The sequence below is a fragment of the Eleutherodactylus coqui genome, chromosome 12 (assembly GCF_035609145.1).
Source record: "Eleutherodactylus coqui strain aEleCoq1 chromosome 12, aEleCoq1.hap1, whole genome shotgun sequence".
Classification (NCBI taxonomy): Eukaryota; Metazoa; Chordata; class Amphibia; order Anura; family Eleutherodactylidae; genus Eleutherodactylus; species Eleutherodactylus coqui.
The window spans coordinates 59,040,213-59,054,144 of NC_089848.1; the positions used below are offsets into that span (position 1 = coordinate 59,040,213).

The 13,932-nt window shown below is 44.9% G+C and overlaps 1 protein-coding gene across 1 annotated transcript in view; it reads right to left on the reverse strand.

The window, feature by feature from the left end:
- CHN2 (chimerin 2) overlaps nt 1-13,932 on the reverse strand; it is a 317,209-nt gene that overhangs the window by 123,129 nt on the left and 180,148 nt on the right. Inside the window, exon 6 of the mRNA XM_066585622.1 lies at nt 13,373-13,658. Coding sequence (XP_066441719.1) covers nt 13,373-13,658 — 286 coding nt within the window. The remainder of the gene's footprint in view (nt 1-13,372; nt 13,659-13,932) is intronic.

Genomic DNA, 13,932 nt, shown 5'->3' on the forward strand with positions numbered 1-13,932 from the left:
CGCTATTGTGAGTTCGAAAAAGAAAGCGGGAAAATAGGCAAGTCCTATCTCTTCTCAAAAATAGAACAGACTCCGCTTGAAAATCACAGCTGTCCGAGTCTCCATTAAAAGCCATGGGAGCGTTATACCGTGATTAGTGCGGTACTGAAAACGCTGCATTAATCGTGGAAAACAGCGCCAGTGTGAGGGAGGCCTAACAGACGATTTTGATGCAGAATTGCAGGCAGATTTTAGTTCTTCATCTGCTGGTAGGCTACGGATTTTGGTGCTGAATATACCACGGCTTGTGGCTCGTCGGGTGGCCTGTTCCTTCCCATGTGAAAATTCCCTTATGGGGTGTTCCGGCGTTTCGAAGTTAAAGTTATAAGATTCATAAGGCGATAACGTAATTTTACAGTACAATGTTAAAATTAGCATGTTTATGCTAAAATAAGTATAGGAACGGGTTCCCCTATTTGTTTTTGTCATTTCGATACACAACTTGTACTTGATTCGGATCTTACAACGGCTACAGCAATGGTTTGGGTTAGAGTGGGCGTTTTTTTAAATATAATTATATTTTATTCGATAACTTTTTTTTACTTGTGTTTGTATACAGTTTTTACATATATGTCCGCCATATAATGTCATTTGTTTTCTTATTTTGCAGTTTTCCACTGTAGCTTGGATATCCATAGGAGTAAATCAGCCCCCTATAGTGACCCTAGTCACTGGTAGAGCTCATCTGGCTTTGCTAAAACCCAGTGGCATTGCCATGATGGGCAGCACAGTGATCATGTGATTGCCAAATATATTTACAATGGCAAGGGTTTTTAAAGCCCAGGAACAAGAGGCGTATCAGCATGGCACTTGGCTGTAATCGGGTTAAATTGTAAAATTCAGGCTCCACTAGGTTTTTAATGGTATTTTAAGACACTTCTAAATAGTAAAGACTAGTTCACCAAACATCAAAGGTTACTACTTTCTTCCAGGGTTTGTAATGGGTAAAATGATATTAAAGGTTTTTTTCAGGACATAAAAAAAATTATAAAGGGTCAAATTGAAGCTCCTCATCCAGCGCTGCAGCCCTACTGCCCACCGCATGAAACCCAGAAGCTGCAGGCGGTCACATGCCGCTCGTTATGCACGTGACCGCTCAGCCACTCACAGGCTTCAGCGGTGATTCTTCCACGGCCGCTAAAGGCTGTGAGCGGCTAAGCGGTCACATACACAATGAATGACACATGATCATCGGCTGCTTCTTCTGTGTGCCGTGCAGGATGCACTAGGGGTTTCAGCGCTGGACAGGGAGCCATCGGGATAGGCGAGTATTAAATTTCTCTTCATTTTACCCTGTATATTTTTTTTTTTTATGTCCTGGGAAACATCTTCAAATATGTGTATACTATTACATTGCCTAGTAGGGTCAACTATTTGACTACTAGGAGATGTAATTATGATATTACAGCAAGTTAACCTTCAAATATGAGGCAATGCTGAGTTTTGGGCTATGAAACCTTAGGAAAAATTAAGGTTCTAATGTGCATGGCTGTCAGGACTCGAACAGAGGAGTTCCTGTACTTCAGGCGGTGGCTCTCCTTGATGAGCTATTCAAGCACTCCAGACAGCTCCTCTGCTGAATCCTGTCCTTGTTCACTGCCACTGTTTGTGTGATTGGCTCCATCCGGTTTCTTGATTGGACTCACTATCTAAGCCTGAGGTACTTTGTACCTCCTCCCCTTGTGAGATTATTGTGCTCTCAGCCCTTAGTCAAACTCAGCTACCAACTGCTCCTCTCTCTACAATTGCTGCTTCTGTTACTGACCTCTAGCTTCTCCCTGACTATGCTACCTACCTGCTCCTTTTGTACTGCAACCGATACTACCCGCGTACTGCCCTTTGGCATTTTTCTGACTACGCTATTTGTCTGCTCCTTTTGTACCGCAACTGATACTACCCATGCACCGACCTCTGGCATTTTCCTGACTACGCTGTCTGCTCCTTTTGTACTGCAACCTATGTACTGAATTCTGGCATTTTTCTGACTACACTACCCGCCTGCTCCTTTTGCACTGCAACCGATACTACCCATGTAATGACCTCTGTCATTTTCCTGACTACGCTACCTGTCTGCTTTTTTTGTACCTCAACCTATGTACCGACCTCTGGCATTTCCTTGACTATGCTACCCGCCTGCCCCTTTCGTACAGCAACCGATACTACCCATGTACCGACCTCTGGCATTTCCCTGACTATGCAGCCCCGCCTGCACCTTTTGTACCACAACTGATACTACCTATGTACCGACCTCTTGCATTTCACTGACTATGCTACCCATGTGCTCCTTTTGTACCGCAACTGATACTACCTGTGTACCGACCTCTGGCTTCACCCTGACTGCTCTACCTGCCTGCTCCTTTTGTAATACATCCGATACTACCCGGTACCGTAGTTCTCTGACTACGCTACCTGCCTGCTCCTTTTGTACTGCAACCTGTGTACCGATTTCTGGCTTTCCTTGACCATGCTATCAGCCCACACTGGTTACAACAAGAGACTCCAAACCTGCATTTGAATGTAACAACAGGGTAGTTAGCAGTGATCCCCATGTGATTAGAGCGTATCAACCACTCCATATATAGATGGCAATCATACTACTAGGAGCTAACTATCATAATGATAATACAGCTTGTATTCCGACTCGCAGTGCAGTGGTGGGCATTGGCCTTGTGCAGTTATGGACATTGGCCTTCTCTGTAATTGTATTGTAAGCACTAATGCAGTAAGCATTTATGATAATTGGTATATATTAAAGATTTGCTGTAAAGGCCAAGAGTGAGCTACTCTTTAAATAGCATATTGAGTTTCAGAAATCCACCTACTTATCACACAGCAACTATTTACTGGCTAAAAAAGCTGCAACAGTGAAACACCTGTGTAAAGTGCAGGACGGACACAGAATTTTCATTGTCCTCTGCTGAACAGGAATGCCTGGCGCGTATTCAGAAGGCCACGCTTCATCACCAATTCTGTAAAGAATCTTACCCCATGTATCACTGGAAATATCTCATATTACATAACTCACATATTAATTGAACTCAATGTTTCCACATCTTCTGTAACTTTTATAGCCAAAGGTTAGCCTATGTTTAGACAGTCTGTAAGTGTCTCAGCCTTTGATTTGCCATCAAGGAAGAAGAATTTGTATGAAAGTAGGAAAATGGTAAGGCCTTTATTTAGGTTACATGCACATGGCTATATCTTGTATGAAGCTGGAGAGGGATGCGCCTCCGTATACCTCCAGGTTCATATAGAGGTTTTTTCTGCCAAACACCATACAAATGAAGCTGCATTAATTGCGTATGTATGGAAGGGTTTTGTTGTTAAGAATTGCTTCTAAGGAACAACAGCGTAAGCCATACAGCACCCGGTAAAGTCTACTGAAACACACCGAGGCCGCTTTTGTTGCCAAACAGGCTCCCTGCACTGCCATGTGTATGAGCCCTAATAGAAGGACCACTCCTTGTACTGCATTATAGCTAAAGGGCCTTTTACAAGACCCTATGATTAGAAAAGAACATTCCTATAAATGTTATTTTGCCCGATCAATTGGTTTCTATGAAGGTGCTGCCCTAGGGCATAGCTAAAGGCTCATGGGCCGGGCTGTAAAAGTTTATCTTGGGGCCCCCCAACTTCTCTTAACCCCTTTAACGCAGAGGTGTAACTTGACGCTTCTAGGCCCAATACAAAACGTGTAACAGGGCCCCCAACTATAATGCTTTATTCATAGTACTGGGCTCCCTATATGGAGAAGAGAGGCCTTATGGGCCCCCTAAGGCTCCTGGGCCCAGGTGCAACCACATCCCCTGCATCCCCTATAGTTATGCCAGTGGTGCTGCCAATTTCCCAATGTGTGTGCCTTTTACAATACCCAATGACTGGATGAGAATGTTCTTCAAAATATTAGTTTGCCAGATCAATGGCTGTGTGAAGCTGCTGCCAATTCTCTGATATCGGATGATCACAAATGTTATGCGGCACACAAAAATCATCGTTGTTTGCAGCACATCTCACAGAGTGAATGGGAAATGTGCTGCTGACAATCATAAAACTCTGGGGATCGCATGAAGAATCATTCATGCCCTAATAAAGCATATGCCCCAACCTGATCTGGCAGGACAGTCACAATCTTCAACTGCTGTCCCATCATCCCAGGCCAGTATGTTGAGAGTTCCTGACCTGAGTCCCAATACCCCTATCTTTAGCCATGCCCCCACCTGCCTAAATCCACACCCCCTGATCGATGTCTGTGCCCAGAGTGATGATGTCACCGCGCTCGGTGCTGCTCCTCCTGCAGGCTGTAGGACTGACTTCTCCCTCCATCACATCACAGACCAATGAGTCCACCCACCTGTAGTCTATTTCCTTCTCTCAGGGCAGTGCCACCCTCGACTGGCTCCAGCTCCATCTAGATGAACATGCTGTGCACAAACACTGTGACTGCCTGCCTGTAGGTCTTGTCTTCTTCACTGCCGTTAAAACTTAGTGAGGCTGAAAGAGAGGGAATTGCCAGGCCACCGCTCTGAAACTAGTGATGGCCATGGAAATAAATGTAGCAGAATTATTTGGATAAACCAGTCCCATGCTCCTGTACCAATTGATTTATGCCTTCTTTCTTTGCCAAAGGTCAGTCTCAACCCATTACTCCGATTCCCTCATGCCAATGGTCTGAAGTGGTCAGGGCATGCTAAGAGTTGTAGTTTTATTGACAAGTTTGTCCACTATCTGCTGAGATTTTGATAGACCTACAATTTCCAGTATACCCTGACAGTTGCAGACGTTCAGAGCATGCTAGGAGTTGTCTTACCAAAATCTAATGAAATCATTAAGGGGGTTTTGTCATTAAAACAAAACCCTGTAACCCAGCAGGGCCCATCCTAAAAAGAAACAAGGGACACAGTAGAGAGTTGGCGCTAGCATCGGCAGTGGCTTCCAGGTAGATGGGCTGGGTGGGAGCAAAAGACCGCTGTGGCCAATTAGAGGTTCATATTCTGGCCGCCATGACGCCAGGAGTTGGGAGACACAACGCTGCAGCTTCCTTTCCAAAGCCTCTGACTACCGTATCATGGTTACCCATGGGCATCCCAAAATTGTACTTCAGGGGGGCAGATGGGAGCAGAGTTAGCTTAATCTCTTTGTCTAACCACCTATACGCCATGGTTGCTATTGAGCATGGCATCTAAGGAGTTAAATGACAGGGATCAGAGTCTTCTCTACAACAAGAGCCCCACTGTCAGTCTTGCGGTGATCATGCAGGTGTAAGACTCTTGGAATAAATGTCTATCATAGATGTTCATTTACTTCATGAAGGCTTAACAGGTTAAAAATCAATGGCACTGCATGAGTGTGTGTGTATATATATATACACACATATATACATACATACATACATACATACACACACACACATACATACACACGTTCTTCATAGAGAATTCGCTACGGCAAACTATGCACACAGCGCAGGATTTTTCCCCTAACGCCAACCCCTTCCAGCTTGTTTTCACCATACTTGCTGCTGGTTTGGGCCAACCTACAACATGACCCTACTTTGTAATTTTTTCTAGGGCCAAACTATAGCAGATCACTTAACCCAGACCCAGAAAACATACAACAGAAATTTTGTAACAATCCTGGTAATCAGAGACACAATATTAAGATGTTCCCATAAACTGGGGAGAGGTACACTGGTGCATCTTGTCTCCACTGGAAGAAAGGGGTGGAGACATGGGATGGCCAGGTTAAGTTACAGGTCACGCCAGCAACAGTGTATTGGATGCTCCCCGCACACAGCATGTAACATCCTGCCTGTCAGCATCTGAGGTCCCAGCTGCTGCACGCACAGTCATAATCCTAAGCCAAACCCTAACCCACAGTCATAACACAAACCCTAACACCTGCCGCCCCACCCCTCTGCCAGCTGTTAACTTGTTAGGTGACGCATGTCTTACCCTGTAATGGCCACCCCCCCCCCTTCCCCCCTACCACAGACAGCATGTCAGGTGGCAGCTGTTTTTCGGGGGAGGTGCCGCTGCAGAGGCCCCCTTGCCATCATTTCCCCTCCTGCCTCCTGTCATTCACCCCACCAATCTCCCTTGTCCCCTCGCTACTCCTGCACTGTTAGTCTTCCCGGCGCTGTGCTTCTCCTCCTCCAGTGCTGCTTAACAGGGGCCCGCTCTCACCATGCCTGGACGGATGTAGGCGCCACTGCCGGGTCAGGCAGCGCCGCTGTCCACTGTAGAAAGAGAAGTGCTGAATCAGCTCCACTCCGGTCCCCGCTGTCAGTCTCCCCGGCCAGCGGCGTCCCTTCTCTGCTGGAATCAGTCATCGCTGCCGTCCCACACTGTTACTCTCGGGGCTTAACACAAAACCTGCGGGGTCTGATATGCCGTGTGCGGGGAGCAGCAGCCAATCCACTGCTGGGGGCATCACCTGCCCCTTCACTGTCACTGAGCCAGGCCAACCCATTTTTCCACCCCTTGTTCCAGTGGAGACAAGATGCACCAGGACCCTGGGGAGATATATCAATACTTTATAGGGTACATCAATTTACAGGCCAGTGAATAAAGGTCCAAATTGTACAAAATTTATCAAAAGAGGGCCCTGCAAGTAGAATGATAGATTTAGCACAAATCACATTTTTTGGCAGTGGGGTAGTTGTGGGGGAAAATACACAATGTCCAGATTATGGGAAAAAATTTTGACCTAGACTTCAAGATTTGATTGCTTTGGGATATCATCTAAATACGGTTTCACCTAATGTCTGGAGGAGTAAACTTTGCCTTTTTTCCCTCTACTCAAAACTGGTACAAAACCAAATAAAGAAGAAAAAAAAATACCTATAATAAAAAATAGTGACCTTATATCAGTGGCTCTTTGGCAAGCAACTTGATATATGTAAAATTATTGCTTAAAAGGTTGTGGGTATTCTTTTAATTCTATAGACATTTAAACATGGCCGACATCCTAGTGACCAGTAGAGGTCAGAGCTGCCTTCCCTTTCATGTAATCGTGATCTGAGATAGTCACTTCTAGTAACATAGAGGCGCCTCAAAGGAGGAGATGACCATAAAGGGTGAAAATAATGAATACAAATGGCCCCTACTGTTGGCTCCTAACTATTAACATCCAGCACAGTAGTAAATCAAGACGAGAGAAGTGAATATAACTGCAGAGTAAGTCTACAGAAAGTTTCTTAATAGTTTATAACCATTGAGACACATGGGTCTGCATAGAAGCACACAACGTTAGAGCGTTTTTAAAGACTATCTGCAAAGTTGATTAACTTTTTATTTAGATGGCTCTCTTAGTCTTACAGGCCAGTCAAGGCTCCCTGGAAAAAGGTATCCTCCCAAAGAAAGAAAACTCCCTCTTTAAAGTCATCTATTAAAAAGGTCTTTAAACACGACGGGGGTGGGGGGGGGTGTTAATATATTTATTCATGGGTCAATAGAAATCCACCTAAAACATTTATATTGCGCATGCGGAGATCCTTAAAGCATGGGGATGACAGTAGGAGCAAAACGGCACTGGATGGAAGAGTGTGAGCGGCTGGAAGAAGCCTGTCAGAGGGAATCAATCAATAAGTAGCATGCAGATAGAAGGTCCCAGACTGAAGTCGTGCCTGGAGAGATTCTTTATGTCTGATACAGCTAAAGTCTTTAGAAGAACATCTCTAGTGATTTTTCTTATTACTGCCTCTACACTATGTTAAGCTGACATTAACCTGCCCAAAGGAACCTCGGATGTGACTGCAGCGTCTACTAATCTGTTCTCCAATGAAAGAGATGTACGAACTCAAATTGCCTGTGAAGTCTATGAACGGTGTTATTTTCGTAAGTCACATTTTACAAAATCACATGGATGCTCTAAGCTCTGAAAAATAACATGTATAATCCTGCCGGCACTTCTAAGGAGATTACAGCTTAGGCGAGGTTCACATGTGCATTGTCATTTCCGGTTTTGTATTCCCTCACAAGAGTACAATAATGCTAGAGAGAGACAGATTTATCCCATGATGGGTGTCAATAGCGTTTGACGGATCGCCATCGGTTATAATGGGGTCCATCAGGTCCCATCACATTGTCCGTCATTTTACTTTAAATGGAAGCACAGCATGTTATGCTATTTCTTCCTAAAACGGAATTTGCAACATGGGCTCCTAATTGGTGATAAATCACAATCACTAGAACGGGGGGTCCCAGTCCCCCCATTCCTCCTTACTGCAGGTTGATCATGCTCTATCCTAAGTAAGTTGAGCGCTGTACTTGGTGGTCTATGTCAGTCCCATAACCTGCATGCATGCTTGATTGCTGCTCCATTCACTCCTTCTACCCTGAGCTGCGCAATAGGGAAGACAGGGGGGCTTAGAAACTTGTCATCACAGGGGTTCAAGCAGTAGTAACCCAGAAAACAGACATTTTATCATCACAGGCAGGGCTTTATATACATTCTTAATATACAACTGAGAGGGGCCTTTCCCCGCCTACTGCTTAGATGCAGTGGACAGCATTGATCGCGGCATCTAAGTAGTTAAAAAGCCATGATTGGAGCTAGTTTTGACCGCAGCCATTATTGTGGCTGTCAGCTGCTGAAAGCTCCTCAGCCAGTTCCATACACCCCCTTAACGTATATATATTAATGTTATGCAATCGTGAAGGAGTTCAATCTGTTTTCTGAGATGTACAAAAAAGTTCCTACAGGCAAGGATTGGCTAAAGAATACTAAACTATGTAGTACTCGCTGGTTGAAAGGGAGGAGATACAAATTAGATATTAGAAAAAAACTTTCTGACAGTGAGGGTGATCAAGGAGTGGAACAGGTTACCACGGGAGGTGGTGAGTTCCCCTTCAATAGAAGTCTTCAAACAAAGGCTGGACAAATATCTGTCTGGGATGATTTAGTGATCCTGCACTGAGGAGGGGGTTGGACCCGATGACCCTGGAGGTCCCTTCCAACAATACCATTCTATGACTCTTTGTCTCCGGCTCCAGCACTGTTCCCGCAGCTCCAATGACGGAAGGTCCTGCAATGTTTACCTGCCATTCATCGTTCACGTGACCACTACAGAAAATCACTAGCCTCAGTGATCATCTATGAATGAATGGCACATGACCTCTGAGGTCAGTGATTGGCTTCAGCAGTCACAGGAACGATAACTGAAATGTGAGCACTGTAGCTTTGGAGACCAGAGTGGCGGTGATCCGGGCAGCCATCATGATCCTTCAGGAACATTTTTTGGTGAGTCTCAGAAAACCCCTTTAAGCTCTACAATTCTTCCATAGATTTTCCATTCACAGAGACACTTTAGATCACCTACTGTGGAAGGAAGTACAACACAACCCTCATTGTCCTCATTAATGTACAAGATAGTGACACGTTTGCAGGATTCCATTGCCCACCGACTATGTCAACAAAGCTATGTCCACAGAAATATGCAGAATGTGAATATACCCCAAGTCAAGAAAACAACTTTTGTCTACAGATGTTATAGTTCAGTAGTTTTTTTTTAACATTTACAGACATACCAATATTTGAGCTCCATAAAGTGCAGTATATAAAGATAACAGTGATGCGATTAAAGAACGCCATCTTTTCTCCTTAGGGAGAACACCTAGAAGGTGAGTGAGGAGGCTTATAAGGCCATTTCATGCTCCTCTGGGTAATATGCAAATAAGGGAAATGGGACAATACCTCTGCAGTGCTACCTATTAGAAGGCTGCATTTCTGCAAGTCAATGTTAGACTCTTTATACAAGCCTTGTAACAATGACTGGGAATTGAAAGCCAAGCCAGAATCCATACAGACAGCTTTTTTCAGGGTGTTTGCCCCTCATCAGTGTGCAGTAGGTTTCTGGCTCCTTAGGGAGAAATATTACTCAGAGGTGAATTAATGGCCTTATAAGTCTCTTCATTCACTCACCTTTTAGGTGCTTTCCCTAATGAGAAAAGATAGTGTTCCTGACCCATATCAAAGGCCTCTCGCTAGCCAAGGTATGCGCGGACTGTGGCTGGGCACAGGGTTGGTTTCCGCTGCGGGCTTCCGCATGCAGAATCTGACTTAGTCGTGTGCAGCCAACGTAATCTGCACCAGCTAAGTGTTTCATTCACTTGACTATAGCATGAATTTTTAACATGTGCAGAGAAAAAAAAAAAAAGAAGTGACGTCTTCGTTCTTGGCACAGATTCCGTGCAGAATCCATGCCCGAAAATTCACATGCAAATTTTGCCCATTGACTGGGCAAAATGAAGGTTTCTGATGTAAATTTTCAATGCAAACCACATTGTAAAAACTTGCTGTGGCTTGAACCTGTGTGAACATAGCCTAACCCCCATGTAGCAGCGGCTGGATAACCAGAAACTGAATTGACGTGCTAGCCGGTGCGGTTTTCAGCCTAATCAAGTTAAAAATTGATTTATTGATGGCTGTGCAGTTTTGCAGGAACTCCTGCAATGCAGTGTATTATGCCTGTCAGTGTTATACTAACAGGCAGCCCATTAGGCCCTGAATGGAAACTAGCACCATCCGTAAATGTATGATGCAATCCGTACCATATGAATGAAAATAGAATACTGGTATGTCTGCATATGTGTGTGGCATGTTCTTACTTTTCTGCATGACTGTATACAAGTCAGTCAGTCTATCACAGACCTGTGTCACTGGAGCAGAGCAATACTTCCAGTTACATGATGCTTGTCCCAATCAGAAGAGATCTGTCTTGTAAGATCATGCAGTAAAGGAAATCAGGAACTGGTAATGTAGTGGCCCAGAGTTATCTGGGCCCCTCCATAAGAATGAATGTGTTTGTCTTGTGCCTATGTATTGTCAGTGTCTTCAATGTGCATGAATTTGATGTGTATTGCACCTCTGCAGCACTGAATGGGTTACTGTCTGGGTTATGTCTGGAAAATGTATCTTGTTTTGTGTCATGTGACCATGTCACATATATGTGATTGCAATGTGGAATGTGAGAGTCTAGTAGTCGATGCAAGTTAGTGAGTTGGTCTTGCAAGGGAGTGTGGAGTCTAGCAGCAGTCTGGAGGAAGCGTGGAACTTTTATTGAGTAGGAGAGACTGTGCTTTTTCTTGTGATGAGCCCCAGGATGGAGGAGGCTGAGCGATTGCCTTGTGTGTGCCCTGGGCCCAATTCACCCAGGCCTTCCTGCTATTAACAGGGAGAACTGAGAGAGTAAGGCCTCATGTCCACAGGGAAAAGATTATTTTAAATGCGCAGCAGATCACCCGCATGCGGATCCGCATCCCATGGGGATGCATTGACCACCCGCGGGTATTTAGTTTTCTTCTGCCAGGCTGCCATGACTATTTCAAGCCTTAACTCGTCCTTGCATATTCTCTCTCCATCCTGGCACTACCCCCCCTTTTCAGCATCCACCCATAATAATAGTGCCCCCTTTGTAACTCCAACACAGTAACTTTTCTCCTGCTTTGTGCCCATACAAAACAATAATGCCCCCATGTTCTAATAGTGGTCCCTTCTGTATCACCACATCCTAGTTGTGGCCCCATCTGTGCCCTTACACCCTAAGGCCTCATGTCCACGGGCAAAATAGGATTTAAAATCCGCAGCGGATCACCCACATGCGGATCCGCACCCCATAGGCATGCATTGACCACCCGCGGGTAGATAAATACCCGCGGATGGTCAATAAAAGTGATTTAAAAAAAAACGGAGCATGAAAAAATCCGGACCATGCTCCATTTAGGTGCGGGTCCCCCGTGGGGACGGCTCCAGCAGGCTTCTATTGACGCCTATGGAAGCCGTCCGGATCCGCTGGAGACCAAAATCAGAATATACTTACCTGCTCCGGATCTTCCCTTCTTCGCGGCTTCATCTTCTCTCCGTCGCGGCCGGATCTTTTTTCTTCGGGCCGACGTGCCGTGCACATCCGCCTGACCGAAGAAAGAAGATCCGGCCGCGACGGAGAGAAGATGAAGCCGCGAAGAAGGGAAGATCCGGAGCGTGCGGAGAGGTGAGTAATTGGTATTTTCAGCCCTCATGTCCGCGTGACAGGAGGGAGCCGCTACGGATTCTCCATGGAGAATCCGTAGCGGGCCTGATTTTTTACCGTGGACATGAGGCCTAAGAGGAGCTGCCATGCAGCGCTGAGTGCCCTTCCCTAAATGTGAGTGCGGACGGGTAGAAAGCTGGAGAAAGAAGGAAGGAGAGTGGCCGGGAACAGAACCCCACAGATAACTTGGACTGTGGACTCGTCTGTCATCCTGTGATTCCTCCCTGTCACACCACTAATTTGCCTGCTTTAGTGTCCTGATGGTTTATGTAAAGCGTTGGACTGTCAACTTTTGTTATAAGTAAACAAGCACTACCGACTGTTCCCGGTTCTGCTATAAAACGTTTCCCTGTGTGTGGACTACTTTTTTCAACCATACAGATTCACCGCAGTGGACGGAATGGTGGCGTCACGAGTGACAAACTGACTTAAAGGTAAACCACATCTTGTGTTACCCTGTGAAACTCCCCCAGCAGTAACTTGGTTGGGTCCCATGCTACCCCTAGTGGAGGAGATGGTAGAGCCCCCTGACAAGGCCTTCTTTACCCCGCTATCTCCTCAGCTGTGGCCCAGCTCCTCGGATGCTGCAGTAGGATGTGGCGGTATCATTTCTTCCTATGTCACTGACCATTTTTCATGCCACCGCATCACACCAGAATAAAGATCCTCCCATGTCCAGTATCGGGCAGTAATGACACGGTTAGGAAAACTGAACATACCTGACCACCACATACTGATAACAATATAAATGCTTCTGAACATATTTTGTATACCAGTCAGACAACAATAAGGGATTACAGATTTTATATTAATTTACTCTGTTGATATAAAGAGGCCCTTTAAATTACTCCTATATGTATCCCCGCTCCTCAATAGAGCATCATCTGGTATATTTAAGCCTTATTGACTAAAGTTATGTAACTTCTTTGAAGAAACTTTAGGCCTTTCAGCATATTTTTTCATTAGTTCAGTCTATCATGAAACATTAAATTAAAGGGGTTATCCAGTTACTGGACAACATTTCAGCTATTGCTAAAATGTTGTTCGGTAACCAGACAACCCCTTTAAATTTGAGAAGGCACACAAGCCAAAAATATAACAAAAATATCTGTTTGTCAATGAGGGCTCAAAATGTCTGTCACTAAATGTCAACCAGAGACCCATCCGTACTCTCTGTGATATACGCAAATAATATGGAACGGACTACTAATCTGAGGATATCATACCCCTCACCCATGAGGCACAGTATATGTCCCAGCCGTGAGCAGCTACTAGAACGTTTAATATATCACAGTCACCACTCACCTTTTCCACAGAACTAGTTCCGCCGTTGGACACATGACCCCGCTTTGGTTCACTCTTTGTTCGGCTTAGTCTCCTGGTGACCTTTTCCTTTAGTAAGGTCGCGTATCCAACATGTTCATAAATAGGGTTGGTTGTCATTTTCGCAATGTACTCTGCAGCTTTATTCTCTATATACAAGGTAATAAGGCCATCCGTTACCAAGTCATGTATTGACTCAAATCTCTTCTCTCCCACAAAGTGCTTTCCATCATAGAAAAGTCTGTAGTTCAGTGTTTGGAGACCAAATCTGGAGAGAAAATACAAGTGTCAGAAAGAAAGAGCTACAACCTCATAACCCCCAGATGTACCATGCCGGGGAAAAACTGGGAATTCACTTTTTGAAGGCCATGATAAGCATGTCATACAGAAATAATTCATGATTACAAGAGATGATCGGAACGCCAAGGGTCCAATTAAAACTTTTGCCATTAGATAAAAGCCTTCAGGTGGTACAAATAATTTTCTAGTTCATAGTTTATATCTAGAACCCAAGTGACGAACTACATTAATCTGGAAACTAT